This window comes from Festucalex cinctus, chromosome 19, assembly GCF_051991245.1.
Source record: "Festucalex cinctus isolate MCC-2025b chromosome 19, RoL_Fcin_1.0, whole genome shotgun sequence".
Taxonomy (NCBI): Eukaryota; Metazoa; Chordata; class Actinopteri; order Syngnathiformes; family Syngnathidae; genus Festucalex; species Festucalex cinctus.
The window spans coordinates 10,529,801-10,556,430 of NC_135429.1; the positions used below are offsets into that span (position 1 = coordinate 10,529,801).

At 43.5% G+C, this 26,630-nt stretch overlaps 1 protein-coding gene across 1 annotated transcript; it reads right to left on the reverse strand.

Moving 5' to 3' along the window:
• Positions 1-471: 471 nt before the first annotated feature.
• znf704 (zinc finger protein 704) lies at positions 472-25,784 on the reverse strand. The gene is made up of 9 exons (XM_077506263.1): positions 24,850-25,784; positions 22,320-22,498; positions 5,217-5,320; positions 4,719-4,987; positions 4,282-4,382; positions 3,926-4,205; positions 3,708-3,842; positions 3,518-3,609; positions 472-3,438 (listed from the first exon to the last, which is right to left on the reverse strand). The coding sequence occupies exons 1-9, from the start codon at positions 25,123-25,125 to the stop codon at positions 3,324-3,326; spliced, it is 1,551 nt and encodes a 516-aa protein (XP_077362389.1). The 5' UTR covers positions 25,126-25,784; the 3' UTR covers positions 472-3,323.
• Between the last annotated feature and the right edge of the window lie 846 nt (positions 25,785-26,630).

Here is a 26,630-nt window from a genome sequence, read left to right on the forward strand (position 1 = left end):
ATATTCGAATGGGTTGTGTTTAGCTAGCATGAGCTGCATTAAAATTCTTTGCGAAACAAAAAGAATAGTGTGCGAGATGCGTCCGCTGAGTCCAAGTAGAATTGTAAAAGAAAAAACAAATGTAAAATATATATATATATATATATATATATATATATATATATATATATATATATATATATATATATTGTATGCGCACCTTTGTATGGATGCACACCAGAATGAAACGGCTTACGCCACCCTACCTTAAGATTTTGTAAAAATCGGTTAGGTAGTTTTTGCGCAACCCTGTGAGCTAGTTAGAAAACAAACAAACTAACGATTACGTTTCTTTTATTTATTACTTCTGGCTGAATGCTCTGAACTTATTTTTTGACTAAAAGCAACAAACAAAAAGCGTCAATCAAAGTCATACCTTTTGGATCTGGCGGAGGTAACGCCAAGCTGTGTACACTCAAACTGAGTCAGGTGTTTTGTTTTTTTTTAAATTTATTTTCATGTTCTACAGCAACAACAATTCATACAAGATGGCAGCCAATGGCGGGAATAGCACCTCCATCTTAACAAGATGGTGTCCAGTTGTTTTTTTTTTTGTTTGTTTGTTTTTACAGTCCAAGTTTGGGAATGGAATCTGAATTAGATTTTAGCCGCTAGTGGGTTAGCAGCTAACGTAGCACCGTGGTCCGATTTCAGCCCACGAATTACCGAGGCATCTTTCGAGACATATATAAAAAAAAAAAAAAAAATAGCTGAGCATTAAAAAAAAAAAAAAAAAAAAAGTAAACTAGGATACAGCATACATATGGAAAGCATAAAAATCAACAAATAACATTTCATTTGTTTTTGTTGATATACAGATGTTTCGCAAAACAGCGGCTAATGTTTTGTTTGACTGAATTGCACGGAAGAAGCACGACAATTTTTATTTAGCGGAAGCGACTTTTAAAAGCCAGCGGCGTCCAACGGAAACATCGGACATCTCGTGTTTAAGGAGGTCGTAAACAAGCAAACCATGCGACAAATACTTACATGTTAGTGACAGTTTTGTGGTGTAGCGTTAATAAACAAAAAATAGCAAAAACAGGATTAAAAAGTGTGTGGAAAAAAAATTATTCCTAACGCCGCAAAAAAAAAAAAAAAATCTGTAAACCTTTTTGGGCTTTATGTTGTTTTCCCATCAACTAGCAACAATGAAAGAAAAAGCACAATATAATCCAAATAAAGAAAAATAGTGACCTAATCAGTTAAGTGCTTTTTCCACCTAGCTACAAAACTTTCAATGTTTTTTCCATTTGGTCCATCGCCATATATTCATAAACGGGAGAAACGTTAAGGCGTAAACAAAGATTTACCAAGTGCTGCGTTTAAGTGCCTCGCTTTTGGTTTGAGTCCCTCCTTCGTCGTTAGCATCAAAATACGTAAACAACAAAAAAACAACAACAAAAGAACCATTTTCCGGAGGAGGGCAGGGGTACTTTGTTTTCCTTTCTTTTGAAGAATTGTTTTATCTTTACATATTTTCGTCGGCTGGTCTTAGCTTCACTATAGGAACAAAAAAAAATCAACACAAGTAAACATGACACCGTAACAAAATGCTAACAAAAAATTAACAAGCTTTTGGTTGCAAACTTTTCACATGAAACTAACAAAAAAGTCTGAAATGAACTGATGGTTTTTCACTTAATTCTATACCTGATAAAATAAACAAAAGGTGAAACATCCAGTTCCGACTCTCCAAGTTTGTTGTGCAAATGTTCCCTCGGAGCAATAAATGAATGTTGTCGGAAAACCGTTTAAAAAAGATGAAACCAGTTTCACAAAGTCCCTCCATGTAGTTTCTCAACGTTTCCTTCGAATTCTTGCAGAGGAGTTTGATGAAAAGCTGGTCTTATTTAAAATGTTTCTTCGCTAGGACATTCCGTTTGAAAAAGCCGAATTTTTCAGGATTCGATGCTGGTGACGGGAACATGGTTAAAAATATCGAACAAAAAATAACGACAATGAAGACTTCACGATGCTCATCTGGGTGGTTGTCAACTTTTTCATGAAGATGCTTGTGGAGGAGTTTCTTTTTCCTTTGGATCATTCCCGAAAGAAAAAAAAGTTGGTCTTTTTTGTTTTTTTTTTACGTTTCTCGGCATGAATGTTGGGTTTAAACGGCCAGGATGCGATGAATGTTCCGTTGTTAAAAAATAGTTAGAAACGTAAAACAGGAGAATGATGACAATGTTGTCTTGTTCATTCCGAATTTTCTTCAGAATTCTTCATTGTTGTATATTTTCAGACAAAAGAAAAAGTCTGGTCTTTCTGGATGTTTCTTGGTTCAGCTTAAAAAAAAAAGAGAAAATTTCTTGTAAAGTTGGTCGGAAAAAAAAAGAAAACGATAACAACATGTTGTTCTCGGCTTTTCCTTAACATGCAAACAGCGAAGTTTGTTCGACTTTTGAATGACGCCGGACCCCTCAAAAACGCTTGTCTTTCTTTGAAACTACCCATAAAAAAAGTGAAACTTAGAACATTCAAAATGTAAAACGAGATAAAGACGACGATGAACACATCCACATTGTTCCCCGACTTTTCCTTAACATGCTAGCAGAGAAGTTTGTTTGTTCGTTTGGGCAATTCCTGACAAAACAAAAGTTCAGTTTCAAAAAGCTGAAAATGACATGTCCAAAACATAAAATAAGAGATGAAAACGAGGAAAATATCATGATATTCCTCCACTTTGTTCCCTGCCTCTCGCTCAAAAGTTCTTTAGTTTGAATCAAAACAATAGTTGGTCGTTTTCGAATGTTCCTTTTGAAAAAGTTCATCTTTACAAACACTCCATGTTGACTTTCCGGCAAAATTTTAGCAAACGAGTTTTTTGGCCAGTTCTTCACTGTGACGTTGTGTTGAAAAGAAAGAAGAAGAAAAAAAAATCACAAAACAAACAAGCAGGACATAATGTTGGATCGTCTCGGGAAAAAATCCTAGAGAAAAAACAAAACGAGATGACAAGATCACGATGTTCCTTCGTGCTCAAAACTGCTAGCTAGCAAAAAAGTTTTTTCTTCTTTGCTGGGACGTTTAAAAAAAACTTTACAAAACATATAAAACAACAAATGAACATAAACAAACAAACCCGCCAAAAATGTGTCGTGTTTTCCTCACGGTTTTTTAGCTGCACTTTCCCAAAACGTGGGAATGACGGGAACGTCGGCGCCACCTGCTGGAATGGAGGGATGTCGGTGTTGGGGGCGGAGCCGGAGCTTGACGGACTGTTGCGGTTTTGATCCGAAGACAGAAGGCATGCAGAACATCTCGGCGGCTCCGAGGTCCATCTAGTCGGTGAATCTCTGGCAGGCCTTCTTCCAGCGGCAGGCCGTGCACCACATGTCGCGGTTCTCCATCCCGTACACTTTGCGGCACTTCTTGCCTTCGCCGCGCACTTTGCGACTGCAACAAAAAAAGATTATGCGTGAGATTGTTTTTATTTGATTTATTTTTTTAGCACAGAAAGGGCCATAGTGGGTACCTGAGGGCGGCCGTGGCTCTGGGTGGTGACGAGAGGACGGCGATGGTTTGGGAACGCTGCTCGGAGAAGCCCTGACTCTTACTGGGAGACACCTGCAGGGGGCGCACAAACAAACGTCAGCACATTTGAATGCTGTTGTGTGTGTGTCTGTTGCTTGATTGCGCATGTCGTTGTTTGTGTGTTTCCTGACCGTGCCGCCAGTGAAGGTGACGGGCGGCGACTGCCATGAGATGCTGAATCCCGAACCGTTGGTGGGCGTGAAGCTGTAGGAGGCCGCCGCCGGGTTGGCGGCGCCGTTTGACGGGATGGACACCGGGGCCGTGGCCTGAATGTGGGGTGGGGGGTGGGGGGTCAAAAGGTTAAAACGGGGAGGGGGGCGGGCTGTGTTCTGTTTCGGGGTGTCCTCACCTGGTAGGCGTGGTCGGCATGGATGAGGTAGAGCGCGCTGGGCGCAGAGCGGCTGAGCGGTGTTGCGCTGCCGGAGTGAGGCTCCTTGGTGCAGGGCGGCGGCGGTGGCAGGGGAAGGGGCGCAGCCCCTTGGGCTTCCGGCAGCGGAGGCGGGGTCAGGACGGCGGGTGACACGGGCGACAGGCTGCTCAGGCCCTCGGCCACCGCGTCCGTGTTGAGCTTGATCTCCGTGTAGTAGAAGTCCTCCTCGCCGTCGCTGCAGTCCGAGTCGCAGTTGCGCCTGCAAGCAGGAAGTGACAACACAGGGAGTAAGCATGAAATGAAATGAGATCAGCAAACAGGAAGTGGCTACGTACCCGAGGTGGATGGTGCGGATGTGCCTCTGGATGCCGGCGGCAGTGCTCAGGACTTTGCCGCAGTTTTTCCACAGGCACTTGAACATCACCTTCATGGAGTTCTGCATGGGACAATGTAGCCCAGTTAGCTAGGTGGCTAAGCTAACACTAGCAACGCACATGTTTGAAAGATGAAACTGGTCAATGAGTCTAGTGCTCTTTTTACTTGTTAGCTTAGCATTGTCATGAGCATGATGTACGGCTAACATAGGCAAACAGGACAACTTGTTTACAAAACATTCGCTGATTATCTTAGCATTTTTATTAGCTGTGAAAAAGTTACTTTGTTACAAAAATTGACTGTTTCATCTGCTAAACTTATTAGCTAGTTAGCATTGCATTGTCATTAGCATGTTTTGTTGCTAACATGGCTAACTGATCTCCCATTGCACGCTCACCTTGCGCTTGCGTGGTATGGGCTCGTCAAACAGCAGGCTGCTGCCGTCCGTCTCCTCCAGGCTGGGGTCCTCGGGCCCCGCATTGGGGGGTCCCCCGCCGGGCACCCGGAAGGGCTTGAAGTTGTCAGCTGAGAGGGGCGGTGACGGCGTGGACGGGTTGGACTGGTCGCTGGGCGCCGACCAACTCCAGTAGCCGCCTGACGAGCTGTTGCTGGACGGGGTGAAGGGACCCACAGAGCCGTTCTCCTTCCAAGAGCCACTCAGAGCCTCTTAGGAGGGGGAAAGAAAAAATATAAAGAATAAACATTTTTACGTGCTGCTTTTTTGGTTCGCAACATACCAATGTGGAGTTTACCGGAATGCCAATTGTGACTAACAAAACGCAAGCTAATACTGCACAGAGACTTTGTTTACAATACGCCATAGGACGTCACACATACAGTTTACTGCGCAGTAGGTGCTGCTGTTTTGGTTAGCAAACGGGAGCTGTTAGCTTACCGCTGACTTTGACGGGCGGACTTCTGACCAGCGGACTGGTGGAGAGGCTGGTGAGAACCATGGCGGCCGTCACCTTGTCCATGTCCACTTCCTCCTCTGACCGTCTGTGCAAACAAAACAAACCAAATAAAATAATTATTAAACTAGCAGCTAAAATGCTAACATACAAACTGGCTAAAATATCACTGAAAAAGTTTTGTGTTACATATTTGGATGTGCTGAGTGACACGGTTGGCCTCTGAAGACAAGCTCATTTAGCATTTATGAATAGCCGCCAGCGAGCTAGCTGGAATTACGTGCGTCTTCCGCTCGTAAACAAGCTACTTTGGGACCTCCAGGGGGCTTCGCGGGAATGATGTTTTATTGTGAGTTAGCCCAGATGATTGGTTGCACACACACACATTTGAAAGACATTGATCAGAGTTGACTTAGCGATCACGTTAGGCAGTTTGTCGTTAATTGCGCACTCGGACCCCAACTCCCGCCGCTCGTGCATCACGTCTTAATTGCCAGTCCTCTAATGCGCTCATCACGCCGTTATGAACGCTCGCTGTTGCCGTGGCGACGGCTAGTCACGTGACGGCATCCCCCAAGGTAACCAGGAAGTAGAGGAGGGGTTTGTGTGTAAAAGCACTCAGTAGTTTGATTGATGCGTGGCGTGTAATAGTCAACAGCGCAGGCGTGTTCATCAATTTCATGGCGGCTAACGGACGGACACTTTTGCTTGACTCTTTTTTTTTTCCCCCCTCCTCCATATTCTTTTATTTTATTTTTTTTGGCACCTCTTATTTTACCTCCTCTTGCCTTCTTCTCCGCCTGGCTTTTTTTTGTAACGTCCAAACATGTCCATCAGAAGGCATCATAGTAATCGTTGTCAAGGAAGTATGTTTTTAAAGTGTTTTACTAGTGGGAGAATTAATTATTTGCAATTAGTGGGGTCTACTTGGACTTTTTCTCTTTTCCTCCTTCTCCTGCTTTTCTCTTTCCTCATTTATTCTCAACATTTTTTGTCTCCTCTCACCTTTATTCCTCATTTTGTTTCTTCCTCTTTACCTTTTCTGTTCTTCCTTGTCTCCTCCTGCACTTGCTTTTTCCTCTCCTCCTCTCTACTGCTCCTATTGTCTCCTTTCTTACCGCTTGTACTCTCCCCTTTAGTATCCTGCGCTCCTTCCTTTTCTTTAAATTATTTTCTCTTACCTGCTCTCTCGCCTCCCTTTGGTCCGTCCTCCATTCCTCCTTTCGCCTCCTGCTGCTTTCTTACCTCTACTCTTCCTCGTTTTGTCGCCTCCCCTATTCCCCTCTCCCTATTTTTTCTCTCACCTCCTCTATGCTTCTTCATTTTTACAACCTCTTGTATTCTTCCCTGCCATTTTCCTCACCTTCTCTCACTCATCCTCCCCTCTGTCTTCTTTCCTCCTCTCTACCTTTTCTGGTATTTGGTCTCTTTCATTCACATAATTCCCCAGCCATATCCTTGTCTAATATCCCTCCCTCAGATCTTTTACTCTCCTCATTTTGTCTCCTTTCCTACCTCCTCAACACTCTCTACCTTTATTTCCTCATCTCATACCTCCTCTCCGTCCATCTATACCTCCCCTGTACTCCCTTTGTCTCCTGCCCTCTTAACTCCTCAATCTCGTCCGATTGTTGCTCCAACCTTTAAAGGTACAACAAAAGGAGGTTCTGGATGGGAGACATATGTGTGTGCATGTCGCAAGAGTTGAGTTTCAAGTAAAACATACACATGTCAAGATAAAAGAGAAGGAAAAGTGTGTCTTTGTCCTCCTGACGGATGTTTAACCCTTCTTGCATCTTTGTTGTACATTCACTTAGCGCATCACACTTAACATTTTTTGCATCCCCGGCGACAACACAAGCTCAAGTCTGAAGGGCGTATTCATGGTTAGAAAGACATGAGAAGATTGGATGTCGATGAGGAGGTGGGGGGGGCCTGATTCGGGGGTAATTTACACCAGTCGCACCCCCAGATGGCTGCCACCGAGTGAGTCACTTTATGACACACACATCTGTGTTTAATACGCTTGGCAATCAGGAACACAATGTGCGAAGCTGCCATAGACATGCATTTAAACGTTTGAAAATTGTTATTTAATACAGAGTGTTCAAAGTGTGACTATATTGACAGTTCTTGCTGTAGTTTTTCTGCAATGTGGGCAAATATGGCTCACATTTTACATTTAGATTCAATACCACTGTGGAGTATATTTGGGTTTGTTATAGTACAAATTTATTTTAGGACTATTTCTGCATGGCAAGCCGGTGTAGGGAGGAGATTGATGGACAGAGAATTGTCACATCTATGCTGACAGTCTCATGTCCGGAAGTCTTCTAAACTGTATCAGTCAACCACACCAAAGTTTACCACTACGTGGAAACTGGCTTAGCCTTGGTATTTAGTTACCCCGTATAAAATCAGCAGGGAACACTCCTGATGTTTTTCCCCGTAACTGGCCCCAACTAAATTTAGAGAGGTCAATCTTGGTGTACGCAAACAGGCCGAACAAGAAAGCCAGGTGTCTTTGGTTTCCAAGTGGGCCTGACGGTGATCAATCATTTCTAACGAAGACCACTGAACGCTGCCCTGGATTACAGGAATTCCCCGCCGCCCCACAAACGCGGACCACGGCCCACTCCCACGTTCTGTCGGGCCCGACTGTCTTCCCCGTATCTCGCCAACATTCCCGCCCAGGCGGACGGCCTCTTCATTAGCTGTGTATTTCCATTGTAGTGGGAAGGTACACCAAAGGGCGAGAGACGTTTTATAGCCACTCAAGTATAACTCCTTACTTCCTGTGCTGTACAAGCTGGTTGCTGAATGGTGGCAGAGAACTCACTTCACAATAATAAGCAGTTTGTCAGACAGTGGACAATTATTCAATACTAACAGATATATCGTGCCGAAACCTCATAAAACACCATTTGGGGTTTTCACATTTTTTCAAAAATCTATACTTTTGGTCAGCAAATTACAAATTACTGACCAATCACAAATGTTGAAAAATTGTTGTTCTCTTTGATGATGCAATGTTAATGGTTGAACAAACGTGCCATTTTGGGGGTGTCCTGAAAAGTGACAATTTCTGAGGTACAAGGTTTTGGCCTGACACCAGTCATATCTTCTTTATCCTCTGCGAAACACGGCCTATATTAATGTGATTTACTGAGCCACTGTGATCATCTCCTACAACTTAAAAAATTAAAAACACATTGAAACAATTTCTGTTTTATGGGGAGGAAGCTAGAATGGATTAATGTAAATGCAAGGCTTTAGGTATCATCCTTGACAATTTCCACAGATAACGAAAAGTTGCGTCTGTTGGACTTCCTGTGAGGAAGTGCGTTAAATGCTGGCTGGGTGGACAAACATGGGGGTGCGCGGCAGGTTTCAGACAGGTGCCGCCAGTAGCTGCGGGCTGAAATTTGCATCACATGATCGAGCGTCCCATTTTCCAACCTTGGAAGTTTTATCAGGGCGAAAACTGAGTCAGATCATATGACTGTACGGAAGTCGTTGAACTCACAAGCAATTTTCACAGAATTTTCATGTCAGCCCCTTTCACAATATTTTTAAAAGATGGACAGTCAATACTTTCATACTCATCTCTGTGTCGTTCTTCTGTACAGACAGCAGGGGTCGACTTTACTAGGGAAGTATTTCACACTAATAATGTGATCACGGGATGCCATGTTTGCATGTTTATATCACTTCTTCTTATCCAAACATTTGAGTTGTGAGTAAAAAACGGACTAGGCGGATAAATATGGTCTTTGTATTTGTATATATATATATTGTATTATATTGTATATATAACTTGGGTTATATATATCATTTATTATTTTATTATTATTTTTTAATAATTAGTAAATTAAAATTGTATTAATAATGAAATAAGTTTAAATATATTTAGTAAAAGGGGTAGGACTAGATAAGTTTTTAACTTCTTCCTACTCCCTTTTGAACATGTAAGTTATGATTAATTGAATGATTGTTATTGGGATTTTCTTCTCTTTTGATTGTTGTTGTTTTTTGTTTTATCTCTGCTGTTCATCTGTTTATATGTTCAAAAAAATAATAAAAGGAAAGGAAAGGAAAGGAAAGTATATGAATCATTTGGACCAGTATCACCACGTTTTCCGGAGGGCACATCTGTTCTGGAAGACACGCAACAATCAAAGAGCCGTGTCATGGTCACACTAGTCATAACAACATATGCACTGGCCCGGAGCCATGGCTCGCCTTCCGACGTTCAGCATTTCCCCTTCATGGACTTCACTCGAGGTAAACAAATCTGATGATGATTCGGTCGTTACACGAAATTGAATATTCGGGGAAATTTAAGTAGATTCGTGTGAAAACGCCATTGACAACACTGTGGTTCTCATAGACGTTACATACACACGCGGCTCTACTGAGAGCAACAGGGTGTGGCGTACATTGACTGGGCAATGTGCCAAAGACCCTGTGACCATTTGTGTGTGTGTGTGAGACTGCTTGCCAAACGAGCGCTGCTGCTGGCCAACAGCTATGCCGAAGCAAATCAACAGAAAGTGTGTCACATGCACATTAGCCTCGCTTTTGTCCCTTTTCTGCCTCTCACACTGGACACGTTGGGACAAACAAATAAAATAAGGACGTCTCATTGTGTTGACTTATTTACAGCTTCACAAGAGGCCATCAGAAAAAAAAATCTCTCCGATGTGCATGTTTTTGAAGAACATTTTGGAAAATGGCCAAAATTATCTTAAATGTTTGACACAGACAAAAATGGCAGCCTTTTCAAGCATGGGCCATGAGGGACATGCCTAGCAAATGTTATGCTGCTAAGTGAAACGGGCTCTGGGGGGTGAATGTTGAAAATAAATCTTGACCCCTGGAAAATGGCCATAATGACCCTAAAATGGTTGCTTCAAACCAAAATGGCAGCCTTCCTGTGTCTGTTCAGGCATGGCTTGTTGAGACTTTTTTTGTGGGTCTATTCAAGAGGGACTTGCTACCAAACTTTACGCTGCTAAATGAAACAGGCTTTAGGGGCTGAGTTTTAAAAAGACTTATGGGAGAAATGGACAAAAACTTTGTTGTTTATGATCAACACACCACATTTTTTTTGTTATGCGTGACACTGCAGCCAATTTTTATGAATGAATGACAAATAGTGTAGCATAAATGTCACAATAAAGCCTGTATGCAAAATTATGTTCAAGTGCATGCTCCTGTATTGAAAGGATGTGACAAATCTAGAAAATATACATTACGCACACACATTGAGAAACACACATGAGCAAGCCAGATAAGGGGGGAAATGTTCAATTTACCTTGAGATGATTGACACACTCACGCCTTTCAGAAGCCGTGTGTGCCCTACATTTCCACTATACATTGGGGTGCCTTCATGCTACCTCCTATGGGGCAAATAAAGACATGTGGATGGTCTATATGTGGCATGTTGGAGGGCTTCCCTTGGCTGCTTGCTTCTGGCACAACCACACACACATAAACACAGTATACACACACATAGGATGAGAGGGTCTTCTCTTTGTCGACTGGAGCAGCAGGTGATGAGGAAAAACAAGCAAGCCTTGGCGAAATTTTACGCGGACGCCATTTCCGACGACGTACATGTCGCTATACCGCTTCGAACAAACGCACGCGATGGCAATCATGCCGACCTTTAGCGCAAATCATCGGTAAATAATCCCCCCCACCCCATCTCCCCTTCCGCCATAAACTCCCGCCTAATGCTGTAAACCGGCTTTCATTTAGGGCGAGGCACGCTCGATCTATACGATGCGGCGGCGAGCTAAACAAAGAGCGGAGGCTCAGTGAAGCGAGTAAATGAAGAGGCTAAACGTGCGCGGCTCCAGAGGTAAATATGAGAGGAAGTGCCCCCCCACCCCCACCCTCGCTTTCTCCCATCCTTTGTCCTCGATGGCTTGATGTTAAGGAATGATCAGTAAGGAAGAAGCTAAGACATAAACGGGAGGGTTACGCCATCAAAACAGACTGAAAATGATGACATATGAATGCCAGGCCAGTAATAGGCAAGAGTTTTTTTTGTTTTTTTTTAAACAAAATAAATGCAGAGTTCGGAGAGACGGATCTATTGCATAGCATTATTGCTTTGTATGACACTTGGCACTTCTCTTTGTTTGCTTGACAGCCTTTTTTTTTCCAATTAGCATCTGTGCTAACATTTTATTAAATGAATTTACATCTAGTCATATTATGTACGTCAAATTCGAAACAAAAGTTTGTGCATTCAAATGATGTTTTGGCAAAAAAATCAGGGTGACGAGCACACATTGCACTTTGCCGTCCATTTTTTTGGTTAATTTTTAAAGTGGAAGTCAAGACAGTACAAAATTGTCTTTACATTAATATTTCTAAACACAGTATCCTGAATAATATTGTATTTGTGCAACATGAAAGAAGCAGCAAAATGTCGCCATTTTGATCCATCTCAGGGGGCGGCCATTTTGCCACTTGCTTGCCACTGAAAGTAATGTCACAGTGCCACGTGGGTTTCGGTAACGACCAATCACAGCTCACCTGTTTGCTGGGTTTGTTCATGTGACGTCCGCGAGCTGAGCTCTTTGGCACTGATGTCATTTTCAGTCGCCAGCATGTGTCAGTAAAAGACAAAATGGCCGCCTCCTGGATAAATATGTGGAATTTTCTGCTTGATTTATGCTCCAAAATATGCAATATTAATTAGAATTCCGTGTATTTTAGACTAATGGGGCCACGTAGAAAATAATGTTTGATACATCAGCCAAAATATGGCAGCAGCAAACTTTACTTGTCTTTGTCATATTTGGATAACAAACTGCCAAGCATCAGTGAGCCTTGGCTATGCACGTAACCGAGAATGGCCAACATGCAACTGTTGATTTTGCCATTCGTTGTGATGGGGGACGCCCTCGCCGCCACTACCTGCCGGTTACAGCGCTAAACACGCACACACTCATGCAGCCTTTTATCGCTGTCACTCTCAATTTTACCACCTCGGCTGTACGTTAAGCGTGGCGACGCGCACACAACGGTCCCAGGAGGACCGTCACTGCCCCTGGAGGAGGGAGAGCCCCCTTTCCCAATTACACTTTCTTGTCAGTGCGCATTTGCTGAAGGTGCTCATGAAAGTCCGTGGTGATGGAGCCGACCGAGGCGTTAGAAAAGGGCTATCAGCGGCTCCCATCACCTCCAGGCAGGACAAAGGGTCCACTAGCTGCCACGTCAACATTTACCTAAAAACCTCGGACTTACTCCCCCTTTCAGTGACACACCCGCAAGCCTCATTTTCCCCCCACATCTTGCTTGAGTCCCATTTTATGTGCCGTTGTTAACCTTTATTTGCTTACAAAATACTCTGCTTGGATACGTTATTTTGCCCAGCCTTTGTGTTGGCATTTATCACGGCAAACCAGTAAAAAAACATTTCCCAGAGAGCGTTGCTATGCAAAACACTTATTGGGGTTCAGTGAGCACGGCGAAAGCCGTTTTTCTTCCTTCATGGATTGAGCAGACAAAGTCAACTCAGCTATTTTTGAGATTGCAAGAAATTGACACCCACCCAAAAAGGTTTGTTTGTAGATGCTACATGATGGCGGAAAAGCACTTTTTTTCTATTAGACAAGGATATGTGACTAATTGTAGCTCCTCCCCCTCAATTCAACATAGTTCCTTGGCCCCAAGATACCACAAAATGGAGCCAAAGTAATATTTTACATGAACTTATTGCACTGCAGTGGATGTTTATATTAGCATGGACAAGGGCCCGGCCCAGCCTGGCCTTGAAATTCAGCTTCGTAAACAGCTGTAAGGACTAAAGGATCACTGTAGATGGCAGCGTTGTATCAATTTGAACAGCTTTGAAGCAATGCAGTGAGTCACTATTGCTTTATGCAACGTTTCATAGGTGAATAATCTGTAAATGTATTGCTTCGTTGCCGTCAAAAGCTCTTTCTCAGTCTTGTTTTGGTAGTTTTATAGTTTGAGATGTCCCAAAAGCAAAAAATATTTGCATCAAAAATCAAACTGGCCATTTCCACTTGCGATTGTATGAGAAGCATTCCAAAGAATGTTTTTTCAACCATGCAATTTTCCGCTTCAGAGGATGAATCAAAGCCAGAACTAAAGCGGGACGTCCCCTACGTGATAGAATCGATTTATCAACTTTTGGGGTCAAGCTTCATTTCCTTGCCACTTTGCCAAAGGTATGTCATATTTAAGATGCAATTTTGTTTCATCTTGGATGGACAATACTGGGGAAAAAAAATCTGTGGGGAAAAAAATCCAGCAGCAAAGCTTAATTAGAATTTCTAATGTCTTTTATTTTTATTGTGGGGAAAAAATAAAATATCATAAATCCGATTTTTTTTTGGGGGGGTAAAACCCCCCCCAAAAAACATTAAGGCCATATTGCCCATTAGTGTTGTGCGTAACAGGAAACAGCAGCTCAATTCTCCTGCCAGAATTGAGCAGAATATCTCCGTGAAGAAAAGAGGTGACGTCATTCGTCACTCCAATCGACACATTTGCATCGATAATTGCAAACGAGCTTGCGTGGGAGAAAGCGGGTAAAGTGCAGCGACGCATGCAAATGAGCGCGTATACCATAAACCGCCGCCTTATTGTTTCTGACACACGCGTGGCGAGAGCGGCACACGTGTGATTGTACGCCGTCACATGTGCGGCGCTGACATACCAGACAGGACAAAGAACATAAGAGCGCGGGGGGGAGGACATGAGCAGAGATGAGAAGATTGAAGAAAAGAGAGGGTGAACGAGAGATGGAGAGGTGGAAGACGTCGTCGTTAAGAAGCGAGGAACAACGGGGGACCGCCGGGATGGACAGTGATTGGAATAACGACAAATGAGGGAAAATGGTGCGAGAAGGTTGTTGTTCTTTGTTTGGGTGACAAACCGCAAAAAGATACCAAGAGATTTTACTTAACATAGATTACATCATGTGCAGCTCTGCTCATAAAGTCGAGAGAGGTATATAAAAAAAATTAATCTCCGATGCTAACCGCTAACGGTGGTGTTCCGTTTCTCAAAAGAATAGAGGCCTCTTTGACGGGCCGAGAGGGAGCGAGTAATGGTAAACACATCCATTTTGGGCCCGCGGCCTGTCGGAGCCAACACGCACGCGCACGCACACACAAAGGAACACAAAGTTGGGATGCGAGCCCTGCCTGGGTTTTGGCAGGACATTGCGCCCCCGCCTGATCCAAAGCCCAGAGACGACTCCGCACAGGCCGTCTCCTGATCCAACTGGAGTCAAGTTCAACGAGCGCAACCTGAATCAAAACAATAACATGCCCCGCGGCGGCTGATTAGCTGACCGAGGGTCCGTGTCGATTGCGCCGGGGCCTGAATGAAGACTGGATACAAATTGTTGAGCTGCAAAGCTTGCAAATTCGCTGTATTGCATATTTTTGTGGGATTTTATAGTAAAGGGTAACATTTTGCCATACAAGTACTGTACCACAACTTAAGAGTTGCTTGAGTTCCAAAACATGACTTAAGTGAGCTTCAGACACTCTGCCACCAGATGGCGACAGTGAACTTCACAACATCACTCACTGCTGTCGGCCACTGCTACGCCCATGTCACACTCCACCAGACTCCGCCTCTTAAAGGTGCAAGCATGTACACATACACTACAACATGTGCAGTATTTTCTATATATTTTATTCTTGCATTTTTTGGAGTTGAAATATGTTTATAATGTGTTTAAAAAGTGTGTTTTCATACATTGAAATATGTTTAAATTGAATGTTGTGCATTTTCAGGTCTGGAATGTCTTCCCTCCGATAAACAGGGTTCACTTTCACGGTAGGAAACCGTCTGTAAAAGACAGCAAAGGATTGCCACTTAAAAGCCAGCCAACTCTACACTCTCATTTGCTGACACCCACGTCACTCACCAGGGCAGGCCCCGCCTTTTAAATCCATACACACTCTTAAGTCACAGATACGACAGTAGGACGTGAGGATGGGGACCCCAAGGGGATAAAATAATACCTGCACTGGCTTAAGTAGTTTATTATTAAATTAAAAAATGATCTTAATCAATGGAATAATCAGCAAAATACTCAATTCTAAAGATATTCAAGAGCTGCAGGACTAGTTCACAGTAAAATGTAAAAACAATGACAAATTTAAGTCCATCCTCTCAACATTTGATAAGTTAAGACTTATGTGCAACTTTTTCTGTTCACAAAGTTTCTTGGTCAAATTCCAAATTATCCAAATTCACTTCAAAAGAAGCCAATAAGCTATTAAAGATGCTCCATCATCATCATCATCATCACGAGAAGTCGTCTTTGTTATTTTGTCACATTGCTATTCGCTACATCTGTCCAAATGCTCGAGCTATCCCGCGAGCCTGGCAGATTACCGATTCGCCTTTAAATTCCCTGCACGAGCGTTTCTTTTATTTACAGTTCTGGTCAGCTGCCCGCTCACAAGGAAAAGACACCAAAGACACCCAAGGCGGCCTCTTATTGGATTGCCACGTAATAGGAGATTCTCGCTCTTGTCTTCTTCGGGAAAGATTTATGTAGATCAGAGGCAGAACAGATGCTCATTTGATGCCGAGTCGAACAAATGGCAAACTTTCAATTAATAGCTCGCCAGGACATCTGTTGCATGCTTTTAACCGAACGTCTGCGTTATTAACTACAGGGCGTGGATTGGAATCCGCTTATAAAAACTTGATGGAATTACGCTTTAGAAAAACCCGAAAAGCATCGACGCTTGCCCGATTGTTCACTTAGGTGAAATTAAACGCCAGCGCCACCGCTGAGTTAAAAACATTATCTTCTCTTTGCACGCCAAAAGACATTGGACGCATCTGTAGAGGCAGACGGCAAATGAAAACGAGAATCTGATGCCCCCGATTAAGAGGCCCGGACCGATCGCAGAAGAACTCAAGCGCCCCCAGGGACTTGGAATGGGAAGGCTTGAGTGCTCACTCTATTTGGGATACAGTAAGAAAATTAAGAGATTGGACACAAAAAATGCACATCAGTCAAGTAAGACGGGAAGTTGCAATCACACCTGACTGCAAGAAGCGAGCTGGCTAATGATGGACATTAGCATGAGCCCTGCGCTCACGCACGCACATGATGGAGTTACCCAGCACCCCGTCCTGCTAAGCTACGATAAAATTAATGACAAGGAGCAGCGCTCCAATTAAAAAACTGGCCCTCAATGATGACACCCGTTGCCGTGCACTTAATTAGTACGCCTCCAGTTCTAATTAATACAGGCCGCCTGGCAGATGTCCGTCAATAATTTAGCATTTTTCACAAAACAGACAGGAATGGATGATGCTTCAAATAAATGCCCGTAATCAGAAGTATGGGGGGTCTTTAAGGCTGAAAAAAGACAATCTGGTATGTGCCAGCAATGCAGTGTCAAAGAGGCTAAAGAAAACCTGGAAGGAATGTAGAATTGACACTGTCTTTTAAAAAAAAAAAAAAAAAAAAAAAAAAAAAATCATTCGTATACAAGACAAAGTTGTGATCCGAAATGTAACTTGTCTTGGTTTATTATTTATCATTTTAACCAAAAAAAAATCCCGTCATTTGTTTGAATAAGAGCATTTAATTGAAAATTAAATTTTAATTTAACTTTTTATTTTAAAATAATTTTTAAAAATGTACTCTCTGACATTTGTTTCCAATCTATTATTTTTTTTCTGAAGATTTGATTATAGAAAAAAAAATGTTTCCGCTGTTTTTAAATAAAAATATGATAAAGATAATGTTCAGAATTTTGTGCTAGTCTGCATAATTGATAGTTTGTCACAAAACGTGTGCATAAGTTTTTGTAACCCCAATTTTGTTGGTAAAAAAAAAATCATTCACTAACGTACACTCAAAAAATAGTAAAGTCATAGGAAACAAATGCACAAAAAAACACTCCCAGGCTATAAAACAAACAAATGAAAAACAGGACGGTCACTGAGCATTGCCTTGTGTCATGTCACATAATCTTCAGAAACTATCTCACTCTGCCGTTCCTAACCTCAAAACATCATATGTCACTTTGGAAGAGCTGAAAAAATTGTTTACTATATTAAATTGTTGTATAAATTTTCTGGCTCAAACAAGGCCTAATAAGTAATCACTAAATTTTGTCCGACTTGTCGATACTGCAAATGATTTTTCTGATCAAGTCAGGTCAAAGGCCTCTTGGTGAATTTACGATGGAAGGCTGTCGCTAAGTCCGGCGGCTCATTAGCGCATTTGTTTTGGCCACAAAGCGCGACAGCGGTGGCCGTCAATTAGGCCCGCCTCATGTCGACGATGCTGTAAATGCACGCCCGTCGATAGAATCAATTAGAGCCTTTACTCCGGGCGCGGCATTTTGAGTCGTCGGTCCATTCAAGCCCGGGACTATGGATTAGCGCGAGGGGGCCGGTATCACGTCAACGCAGGCCCGATGTGCTATGCATTATAGATAGCGAGCCGGCAATGATTACACACGGAGCCTCCCTCACAGACACAAGTAGGACAAATTAGCATATTGGTGATGTTTTTCCCTTGGATTGATTCATGCAGCCGCTGACGGGATGTAAATAATACAGGCAAGAAAAGAGCAGGTAAACTCATCTGCTAAGAACCAGTGTCATGTTTATTTGCAACCACGTTGCCCCAATAAAGTGACAACAAATTTTTGGGGACTGAACATGTATGTTTGGCTTCACCACAACAGAAACTTGCCCAATTGTTGCCCGTACGCACACGTAGAGAGGTGAGGGTCGGTGAAGTAAATTTAACGCAGAGATGTGCAGCGTCCTGCACGACCGAAGGATCTCAATTCAAGCGTCGGCAAATCCGTGCTTGCTGACATTCAGGGCTCTTAATTAAAAGCCGCCATTTGCATATAGATTTAGACTCCCAAATTCATTCCGGCAGCATCACAGGTGGGCTTTGTCGCAAGACGCCGCAACCGATTCCCACATAGAGGCTGTTTCCATAAATAAAAAAATAAAAAAAGTCAGAAATAGACAAGCGGCAACATTTGGTCACATTTTTCGCACACGTTCTGACGCTAGCTGCAGATCCAACTAAATAAAATATCTTAGCAACATTCATCTGAAGGAGCATGAAAATGTGTTTACGGCAAAGTCAGATTTACGACCGTCTCTCCGGAATCCCCCGAGAGTGAATATTTAAAGGCTTGGGTTTCAACGAATATAACCCCGAGCGTTTTGGCCCCGGACTTTACGCTCCACGCTCGACTATTTCGGACACGGCAGGGCGATAAATCTTCACCCTCAACGAAGGGATCTGAGGCCGGCAATCTGGCGGCCTGGCTAACGACCGTTGTGGTTTTCCAGCCTTGAACCAAAAACGCTTACGCGGAGCCATCACTGAAATTTCCTTTTGCGAGGCACTTGTCCCTGGCGGAGGTCCCTAAAGATGGAGGATGCCAAACGATACAATATTTAAGTCATCTGCCTCGAGGAAAACTTTCAGGCGCATCGTGCAGCACAAGAGGCGCTTTTGTGTGACGCCTTCATCATTTCTCGACGCAAAAAGGTCTGATCCTGTTATACTCGCTGGTGTTACGGCGAGGCGTTAAACGCGGGAACATGTGAATAGGATCATACACTATAACAATGCATCGGCTGCTTGACTGAAATGAGATCATGACGCTCTAATTTTAGAGCTTTTCCACCGGTTGCGTGGAATTAATTGGAGATTCTTCTGATCCCGCTGTCCCGAGATGATCACGGACGGGAAATTCAAGATGCGGATGGGGGATGAAGCTAGGCACTTGAAACAGGCGCTTTATCCCTAAAATGGGATAACTTGGCAACTAAAAATGATACCAATGTAAGTATGCTAAGCTAATCAAGCTAGCTACAGCAAGTTACAGTAATACTGTTGTTACAAAACTCGCCTGGCATTACACACATTGCACCAATTTGCGGCGTATAAATGAAAAGCACATTTCGGTTATTTTTAGCCGCACTCAGATGGTATCGGATGTCGGGAAACTTAACGGTGGAGTAAATAGTTCAGGGGGGGACAAGCTTGTCTCCTAATCAGATAATTAAACATGGAGGCTTGGAGATCGCAATCACAACCAGAAAAAAGGGTTTCTTTGCTGACTAAAGCTAGCGTGTGCTTCTGCGTGAAAGGTACCATCATGGAATGAGGGTGTTGAGGTTGTACCAGAGGCGGTATATAACCTACTATGTCTGTGATGCTGCAATTTTACAGAAGACCCCGTGTGAAAGGTCAAAACGGTGTTTTTTCCCTTTCTGCAGTTCTGCATGAAAAGTACCAGAAGTCAACCTATGAATTCCCATGAAGGTGGACACGATGCACTACGGCGCACATCCTCCTAGTCCGCGTAATTCCCGACAACTCTTAAACGTGTTGCTTTGGAGCAGAACAACTGTTGGTTAGACTTCACCTCCCCTTTCGAGCAATTAGTCGCCGCAATGCTATTTATCAAAAAGCCTAAGCGCTCACTACCCCCGCTTAGCTCAAGTTACAATTGGCTGCTTCCTGCATGTCGGGAAAGAGCTCCTTTGCCTTGGAGCAAGGAAGTGGAAGGTATGGCTGAAAAAATGGACGGTGATAAATGTGTTGTAAACAAATCAGAAATATGCCATAATAAGCAATTTCCGCATGGCACGAAGTACCTTTCATACAAATATTTCGAAGGGAGCGAGTTAGGTCGATGAGGGAAAGACGATCAATCAAAAGGGACGGGACATATTGATGAAAGTAGGCTGAGGTAGACTGGATTTTTAAGACACATTCTTGCTTTATGGAAGGTAGTTTGGCTGTTGACGTTATAATGCAATGCAGTCATTTGCATATTTGTAGCTATCAGAAATTATAAGCACAGGGGGTTAAAAATTTCAGTTGTGGAACAGTGGAAGTTGTGGCGCATGCACAAGTACTTAAAGATCTTATTTCTAATCAAATATTTTGGTCACTTAATTTGGACCACTGCTGGCTTATAGCCATTAGCAAAGGTTTATTCAATGTTTTTTTGTTTTTTTAAAATCCGTATCAGCAGATACTTAAAAAGAAATGACTGACTCGAATGCACGGCCAAAATGAAGTGATGAGGACATCTCGACTAAAAATTGTGCTTGGGGCACCTGTGCTAGTGCCCGAGTTATCTAGAGAAGCTGTCGTGAACTGTTTCCTCAGCATCATTTCTTTGTGTCACATGAAAATGAATAATGTCACCTTGAAAGGTTCGCTGCGTGCCCTCCTTCAGCCAGAAATTTCTCAAACCTCCGTCCGTGTCATTTTTCAGCGCAGATGAGGTGTTTGGGATGTCTCGCGTCTGGCTAACAAGGAGGCTGGAGAGCCGGACGTTTTCTCACTAAATCACCAGCGAGAAACTTTTTGGAGAGTGCAATTAACAACCTCAAGGTCAGAATTCTCTTGGGAGCCAGTGTTGAAAAATGAAGAAAAAAAAATCCCCTGGCATTTCCCCTCTCTGTCATTCACCCCCTTTTTTTCTTGTTACCTCCCCCCCCGCCCTTTTCCTGCTCACCTCCAGTATAGATAAATGTGAGCGTGTGGTCGCAGGTGCGCAAGGGACAGAGATCCGAGGCTCTTTAATCTTACGGCAATAATGGCCGCGCTCGGGGTTCTATTTGCCACTCGGGAAGCCCTTTTTTACAATTGGGATCTTTTAGGATTTACGGCGGCGAGGCTTTGAAGTGCCAGAGTCACGAAAATAATGACATGTCAAGTGGGAGGGGGGTTCAATCGCGGAGCTTTATTTAGGATATTAAAACGTCAGTGTGACTTTAAGAAGCTGATTAAAGTGGGATGCATGATATGCATAACATCGTGGAGCTGCTACATGCTATGCTAATCGCTCCTAAAGTTACCGTCACCACACAACGTAAGATCACATTTAATACTTTGCAGGGAACTCATTTACAAGATGTGGGAAGGCGCCAGACTTTTTCTTTTTAAGTACTTAGGTAAATGCTGCTGTTTTGGTTAGCAAACGGCCACTGCAGCTCACTATATATGTATGATGTAACAGTGCTTACATGGAAGCCTTTTTGTGAAGGATGTGGATGAAACACTGACCAACATCTCAGGGTGTTTATTCGAGGCACGCCGTTTATTTGAAGAACTCCTGCACGATGACATCATCATTTTGATACACAAAACGGCTGTGGCCTCCAGGAGCAGACGATGATGAAAGTGGATGTCACACGCTATCACTTCAGTCTGCGCTGACACAACTATGTCATAAACCTTTGCTGAACTTTGCTCGTATGAACTCCCCCCCCCCCACCACACACACACACACACACACACACACACACACCCCCACACACACACACACACACCTCCTGCCCGGTGGGAAATCATCCTCGCTGTCAACTTGTGTAAGCAAACACACGCGCACAGTCAGTCAGTGTTAGAATTTGTTAGCGTTGGGATATATTTGTGCACTTATGTTAAGTAATTATTGCTAACAAAGCGTGCTTGGGGCAACTGTGCTAGTGCCCCGGGTTATCCAATGAAGTTTATAGGAAATGCTTTTTTTGTTCCGGTTGCACAAAAAAAAAAAGAAAAAGAAAAACTAAAGTAAACCCAAATAAAGCTATGTGGCCTTCAAAAATCACTTGTATTATCTGTACAATAGTTCTATGCTGATGTTTGCTTGTTATACTAACAACAACATGCCTGACTTACCAAGTGTGGGGCTAGCAAGCTAAGCTAACGAGGGTAGCTAACATAGGATAGCATCTCGTGGCTCCATTGAATTCGAAATACAAAAATCTGATAAAGTATCGCTGTCGTCTGCATAATTTTGTTATTATTTTGTATTTTCAGTCTTATAAAAGAGTCATCACATTTGACCAATATTCGTGGGGCAACTGTGCAGGTGCCCCAACTTAACCCTGACGGGAAATGAATTCTTTGTTCCCTTTCTCCAAATCACAAATGTCACCCCAGATAAAGCTAGTCAGTAATTTATATAGTTTTGTTTGGATTTTGTGGATGTATTTTAGTCTTTTAGTCCAAATTACGCCAACATTTTGATTTCTTTTGTCAAATGAAGGCCTACCTGGCGTGGGGGACGTCAATGCTGGAGGAGACGACTTTTCGCTTCTGCTCCAGCAGGGACACGGACCGACAGGCGTCCACTCGTTTTCCGTTTGTCTCGCGGTGGTCGCCCTCCGCCGGCATCGTCATCACATCGGGGCCGTCCACCTTGTGCCCGTCTGGGCTTCCGTTAACGGAGCTCTGAGTGGGGGAAGACACGGACGGTCAAGTCTGGACGAACCTAAGACTTGTAATCGTTCTGTTATGATAGACAACTACGATATTTTCTCATTTTTCTTTGGTGATGATCAACAGTTCTGACATTTTCTCGTTTTTTACTTTTGCATGATTTAGTTTGAACACCTGTGAGCCTTTTATTTTTGTAAAATTAAAAAAAATCTTCCTATGAGGCTTGGGAAGCACAGCAAGCTGCTGTCAATGAAAGCAGCAGCATCCATTCCAGACCCAACCAATCAGCGCCTGCTCCTGAACAAAGGCAGTCTCCCGCCACCCATCCCAAAAGCCACGCCTCTTTTGTCACGCTGCCAAATCACAAACGCACTGTCAACAAGTGGCTATGCACACGCATCCTCCCTGGTTTTGTTTGGCAGCGCGGGCACAGTGCCAAGCGCTCAGATTCCTTGGAGGATGCCACCCGCTGCCGACCTGGGGGGTGCCCGCTTTGTTGGCCCGTGCAGCTGCGCCAAAGGGGCACCCAGCAGACCCTCACAAACAACAACCCCCCATGTTTAAAATAGCAACACACACACACACACGCGCACTCATGCACGCACACGCCTCTTCCTCATTTTACGGCTTGTTTTCGATCTCGGAGGGACACTTGTGACCATTGTGCACCGCTAACCACTTTTGTGGACACTACACACACATGCACACACACGGGAGCTATTTAATTTCCTGAGGTTTCAAATATAAACACAATGAGGCTAAAGTTGAACAATTTGGGGTTGTACGCAAAAAAATGCCTCAAAATTGCGCCACACTACTAAAAATTGGTGAGACTTCAGCTCAGAGAGCAGCACAAGGAGTGTGATGGCAACCATAGAACATGAAACTGAATATATCAACGGCAACATAAAAAAATAAATAAAAAAAAGACACAAATTAACTCGTCATAAATACACAAATGTTGTGTTTCTGCATATATTTACCTTTGGTATCTACTTTTCTTTTTTTATGAAATAAATGATACAAAATACAGTGAAGGCATGCCCTCAGAAAAAGACCAATTACACTCAACAACAAATGATCCTTTATCACCACGAGGGGTCAGTATTGCTGTAATACTTCAAGCCAAGGTGAATAGTTCACTTTATTTTTGTTTTATTGAACTTCTTTTTAACACTTGCAGAACAGTTAAGAACCTTGAAAGGTACCGGTAATATATATATATATTTAAAAAATAAATAAATAAAAATCCTCTTCCTGGCATTCAACCTCACTAGGATCATAACCTATCAAACTCAGCCTTACAACACAACAAGTGACATATCGAGCTACTGAAAACAGTAGTTTAAACTTTTGGGGTCTTCTAAATGAATGGAAGGCCTGTTTGTCCATTTGTAACAAATAGCAGTGGTTGTATGTCCAATTAGAGTCAGTACTTTTACTTTAACTTGTTTTCAAAAGTAGTTAACTTCTCATTTTAACTTATGAATGATCAAATGTGATGTAAAACAAGTCAAAATGTGAACAAGAAAATAACAAGGCCCTGTACTGGTAGTGTTGACATCATGTCATGTGACAACTTACAGCAACAAAACACAACCACACACTGTTTAAAAGACAAATAGATAAATGTGGAATGGAATGCTAAAAACTAAATAACTTGTTAAAAACGTTTCCCTTTCTTTTAGCTTTTTTTGTTTGTTTTACAATTAAGAGTGCTAAAACGTGATGTAAGGGATGTCATAATATTAATGAGACATGAGGATGCTGACAAATGTCTTATGTTGCATTACGCATTGTTTCATCATACTAGGTGACAAAAAAAAAAAAGAAGCAAATTTCGGTTGTAATGCAAAATGTTTATGTTAAATGGGATGACTAAAGTCCAAGAATATGATTGCAATAGCCAAAAAAAATAAAAATAAAAATATATATATGTAAGACAAGCTCCAAGTAACAATGTTCGTTAATGTGTTGTTTACATCATGCCATGTGACAAAACAAGTGCCGTATGTGCATACAAGTGAAAGTGTCGCCATCTTATGCCAAATGAGTTACTTAAAACGGAATCATTGTTGGCAAATTTTTGGAAAATGTGTGAAAGTGAAGGCCACCAAATGGCTGCTGTTTGTTTGCCTCTGCTCAGCCCATTAGTGCACATAAACACCGCGCAGGCCGCGCAGTCGAGCCCTTTGTCCCACATTTCAGAATGTCTCCAAAATGTCATGACAGCCCGCCTTTTTCCTCGTCCCGGGTTTGCACCACGTCGTTAATCACGCCCCGGTCAATGACAATCAACGTGCCCAGTGGAGGCAGCGCTAAATTACCGCTACAACACCCCCGGCCGCCCCCCCTTTACGCACCTTCAAGCTGGACTTGAGCGGCCCTTTCGCGTGGTTCAAGCCGGCGGCAGCTATCTCGTCCTCGGCGAACTCCTTCAGGCTGCCGTCCGGTAGCAGCACCGTGTAGACGCTGTTGGTGTTCCCGCCGCGCTGGGCCCCCGCGGCCGCTGCGTCCCCGCCGCTCTCCTGCTTGACAGCCTGAACCACTCCGGTCACCGGGGAGCCGTCGCCTGTCGGACTCGGCGCGTACACTCGGCTTCCGAGGACGGAGCGCTTCACCAGGCGCCGGGTGTGCATTTCTACGCGGGTGTCCGACTCAAATTTACCAGAGGGGGGTGATTTTTCTTCCTTTTTTTCCCTTTTTTTTTTACAGCATGAAGCGGTTCGGCTGGTAAACAACGTCAAGGGACAGCAGGAGCGCGAGCCCTGACAAAACGTCCGGAAGCGGGAACATATTCGACGGTATCGACACTCGAACGGACGTAGTCGTCGTCTTCGCCGACTTCCACGGTGTGGACAAGACAAACAATTCACCCCACGTCCAAAACCGGCTGCCAATCTTCCTCCTGTTTTTTCCTCCCCTCGACCTGTTTGTTTTCGCTGCCTGCCTCGCTAGCTGGGCGAGAAGTCGGCTAGAAAACGCGGAGCTGATCCACCCGCCATCTTATATGTATACGATTGGGTAAAATGGCGGCTGCTCGGTCAAACCACCGTCTTCTCGTCGACGAATTCACTTCAAAACGTCGACTTAAACCCTTCCACTCGACGCTTTTCGCTGTGGTGTGTCCACAGGACGTGAAATTGGTTGAAAACACACAATTTCTAGGGCTCCGCGTCCATTGCGGTGAGCTCCAGTCCGGATTCGGCTCCAGCCTCAACCGGCGGAATGCTGCCCGTAAACATGTGCGGTCCCGCGGTCGAGACGCTCCGCCATTGGTCGCCGGAGCACACGCCTCCACAAGAACGAGCCCCCGCCCGCACACCGCTCCAGAGCTCCCAACCCTCCACGCCCCTCTCGATCCTCCTCCCGTTTTGCTCTCTCGCCTTCTGTCGGCTCGGGCCCGCTCCTGCTCCATTCAAAACAATGACGCAAGGAAGGAGAAGAAGCGAGGGAGGAAGGGAAGGAGGGAGAAAGGGGGAAATGGAGAAGACAGACACACTTTATGCTTTAACCCAGTTTGTAGACGTGTAGCCTACTTTTTATGTGTCACGGGATTTGCCAAATTATCACTTAATAGGCTCGAGATGGTAGGACAAAAAACAAAACCGGCAGGCTCTTGTTTTTGTGAATGTAAACAAAGTAGAAATTCATGTTGGTTTCATTCTCTAACGGTAATGTTTTTTCCAACATGTAAAGTAAAACTCATATTCAAATAGTAAGTTTTTTCCCCCTATCGTCAGTTAGTCGTTTTGTGCAATTTGTGCTAAGATGCCACAATGTGGCATTCAATGCCTAGCTAAATAGGAAAGTAGTAATTGTCAGGAAGTTGGTGGAAGGGATGCTGGCTTCATACAGAAAAAGGGGAAGTCCATACGCTGCTATTTTAAACCTAAAAATTTCTCAACTGCTTCTTCCCTAATTTCAACTCATACTTTCTCCCATTTCCAATCAGAATTTAACGACGTGCTAATTGCCTCCTAACGAGCTTCAGCCTTACGACTGTAACGAATAGACAAATAAATGTCAAGGGCAAATTTAAAGACAACCCACCCTATTTTTAAGAAAATTGTAATGTTGATAAATTTCCACAGCAGGCGGCCTGGTGTCATCAAATATTTACGGCGTGGAGCGGCTAGTGACA

Bases quoted from the DNA above. Each gene is read 5' to 3' on its own strand.
- znf704 (XM_077506263.1), bottom strand. From the start codon at position 25,125: ATGCACACCCGGCGCCTGGTGAAGCGCTCCGTCCTCGGAAGCCGAGTG. The intron at 22,499-24,849 runs GTGCGTAAAGGG...TCCCCCACTCAG, and splicing joins CGCTCAAGTCCAGCTTGAAG to AGCTCCGTTAACGGAAGCCC. The intron at 4,988-5,216 runs GTAAGCTAACAG...CCCCCTCCTAAG, and splicing joins TCCGCCCGTCAAAGTCAGCG to AGGCTCTGAGTGGCTCTTGG.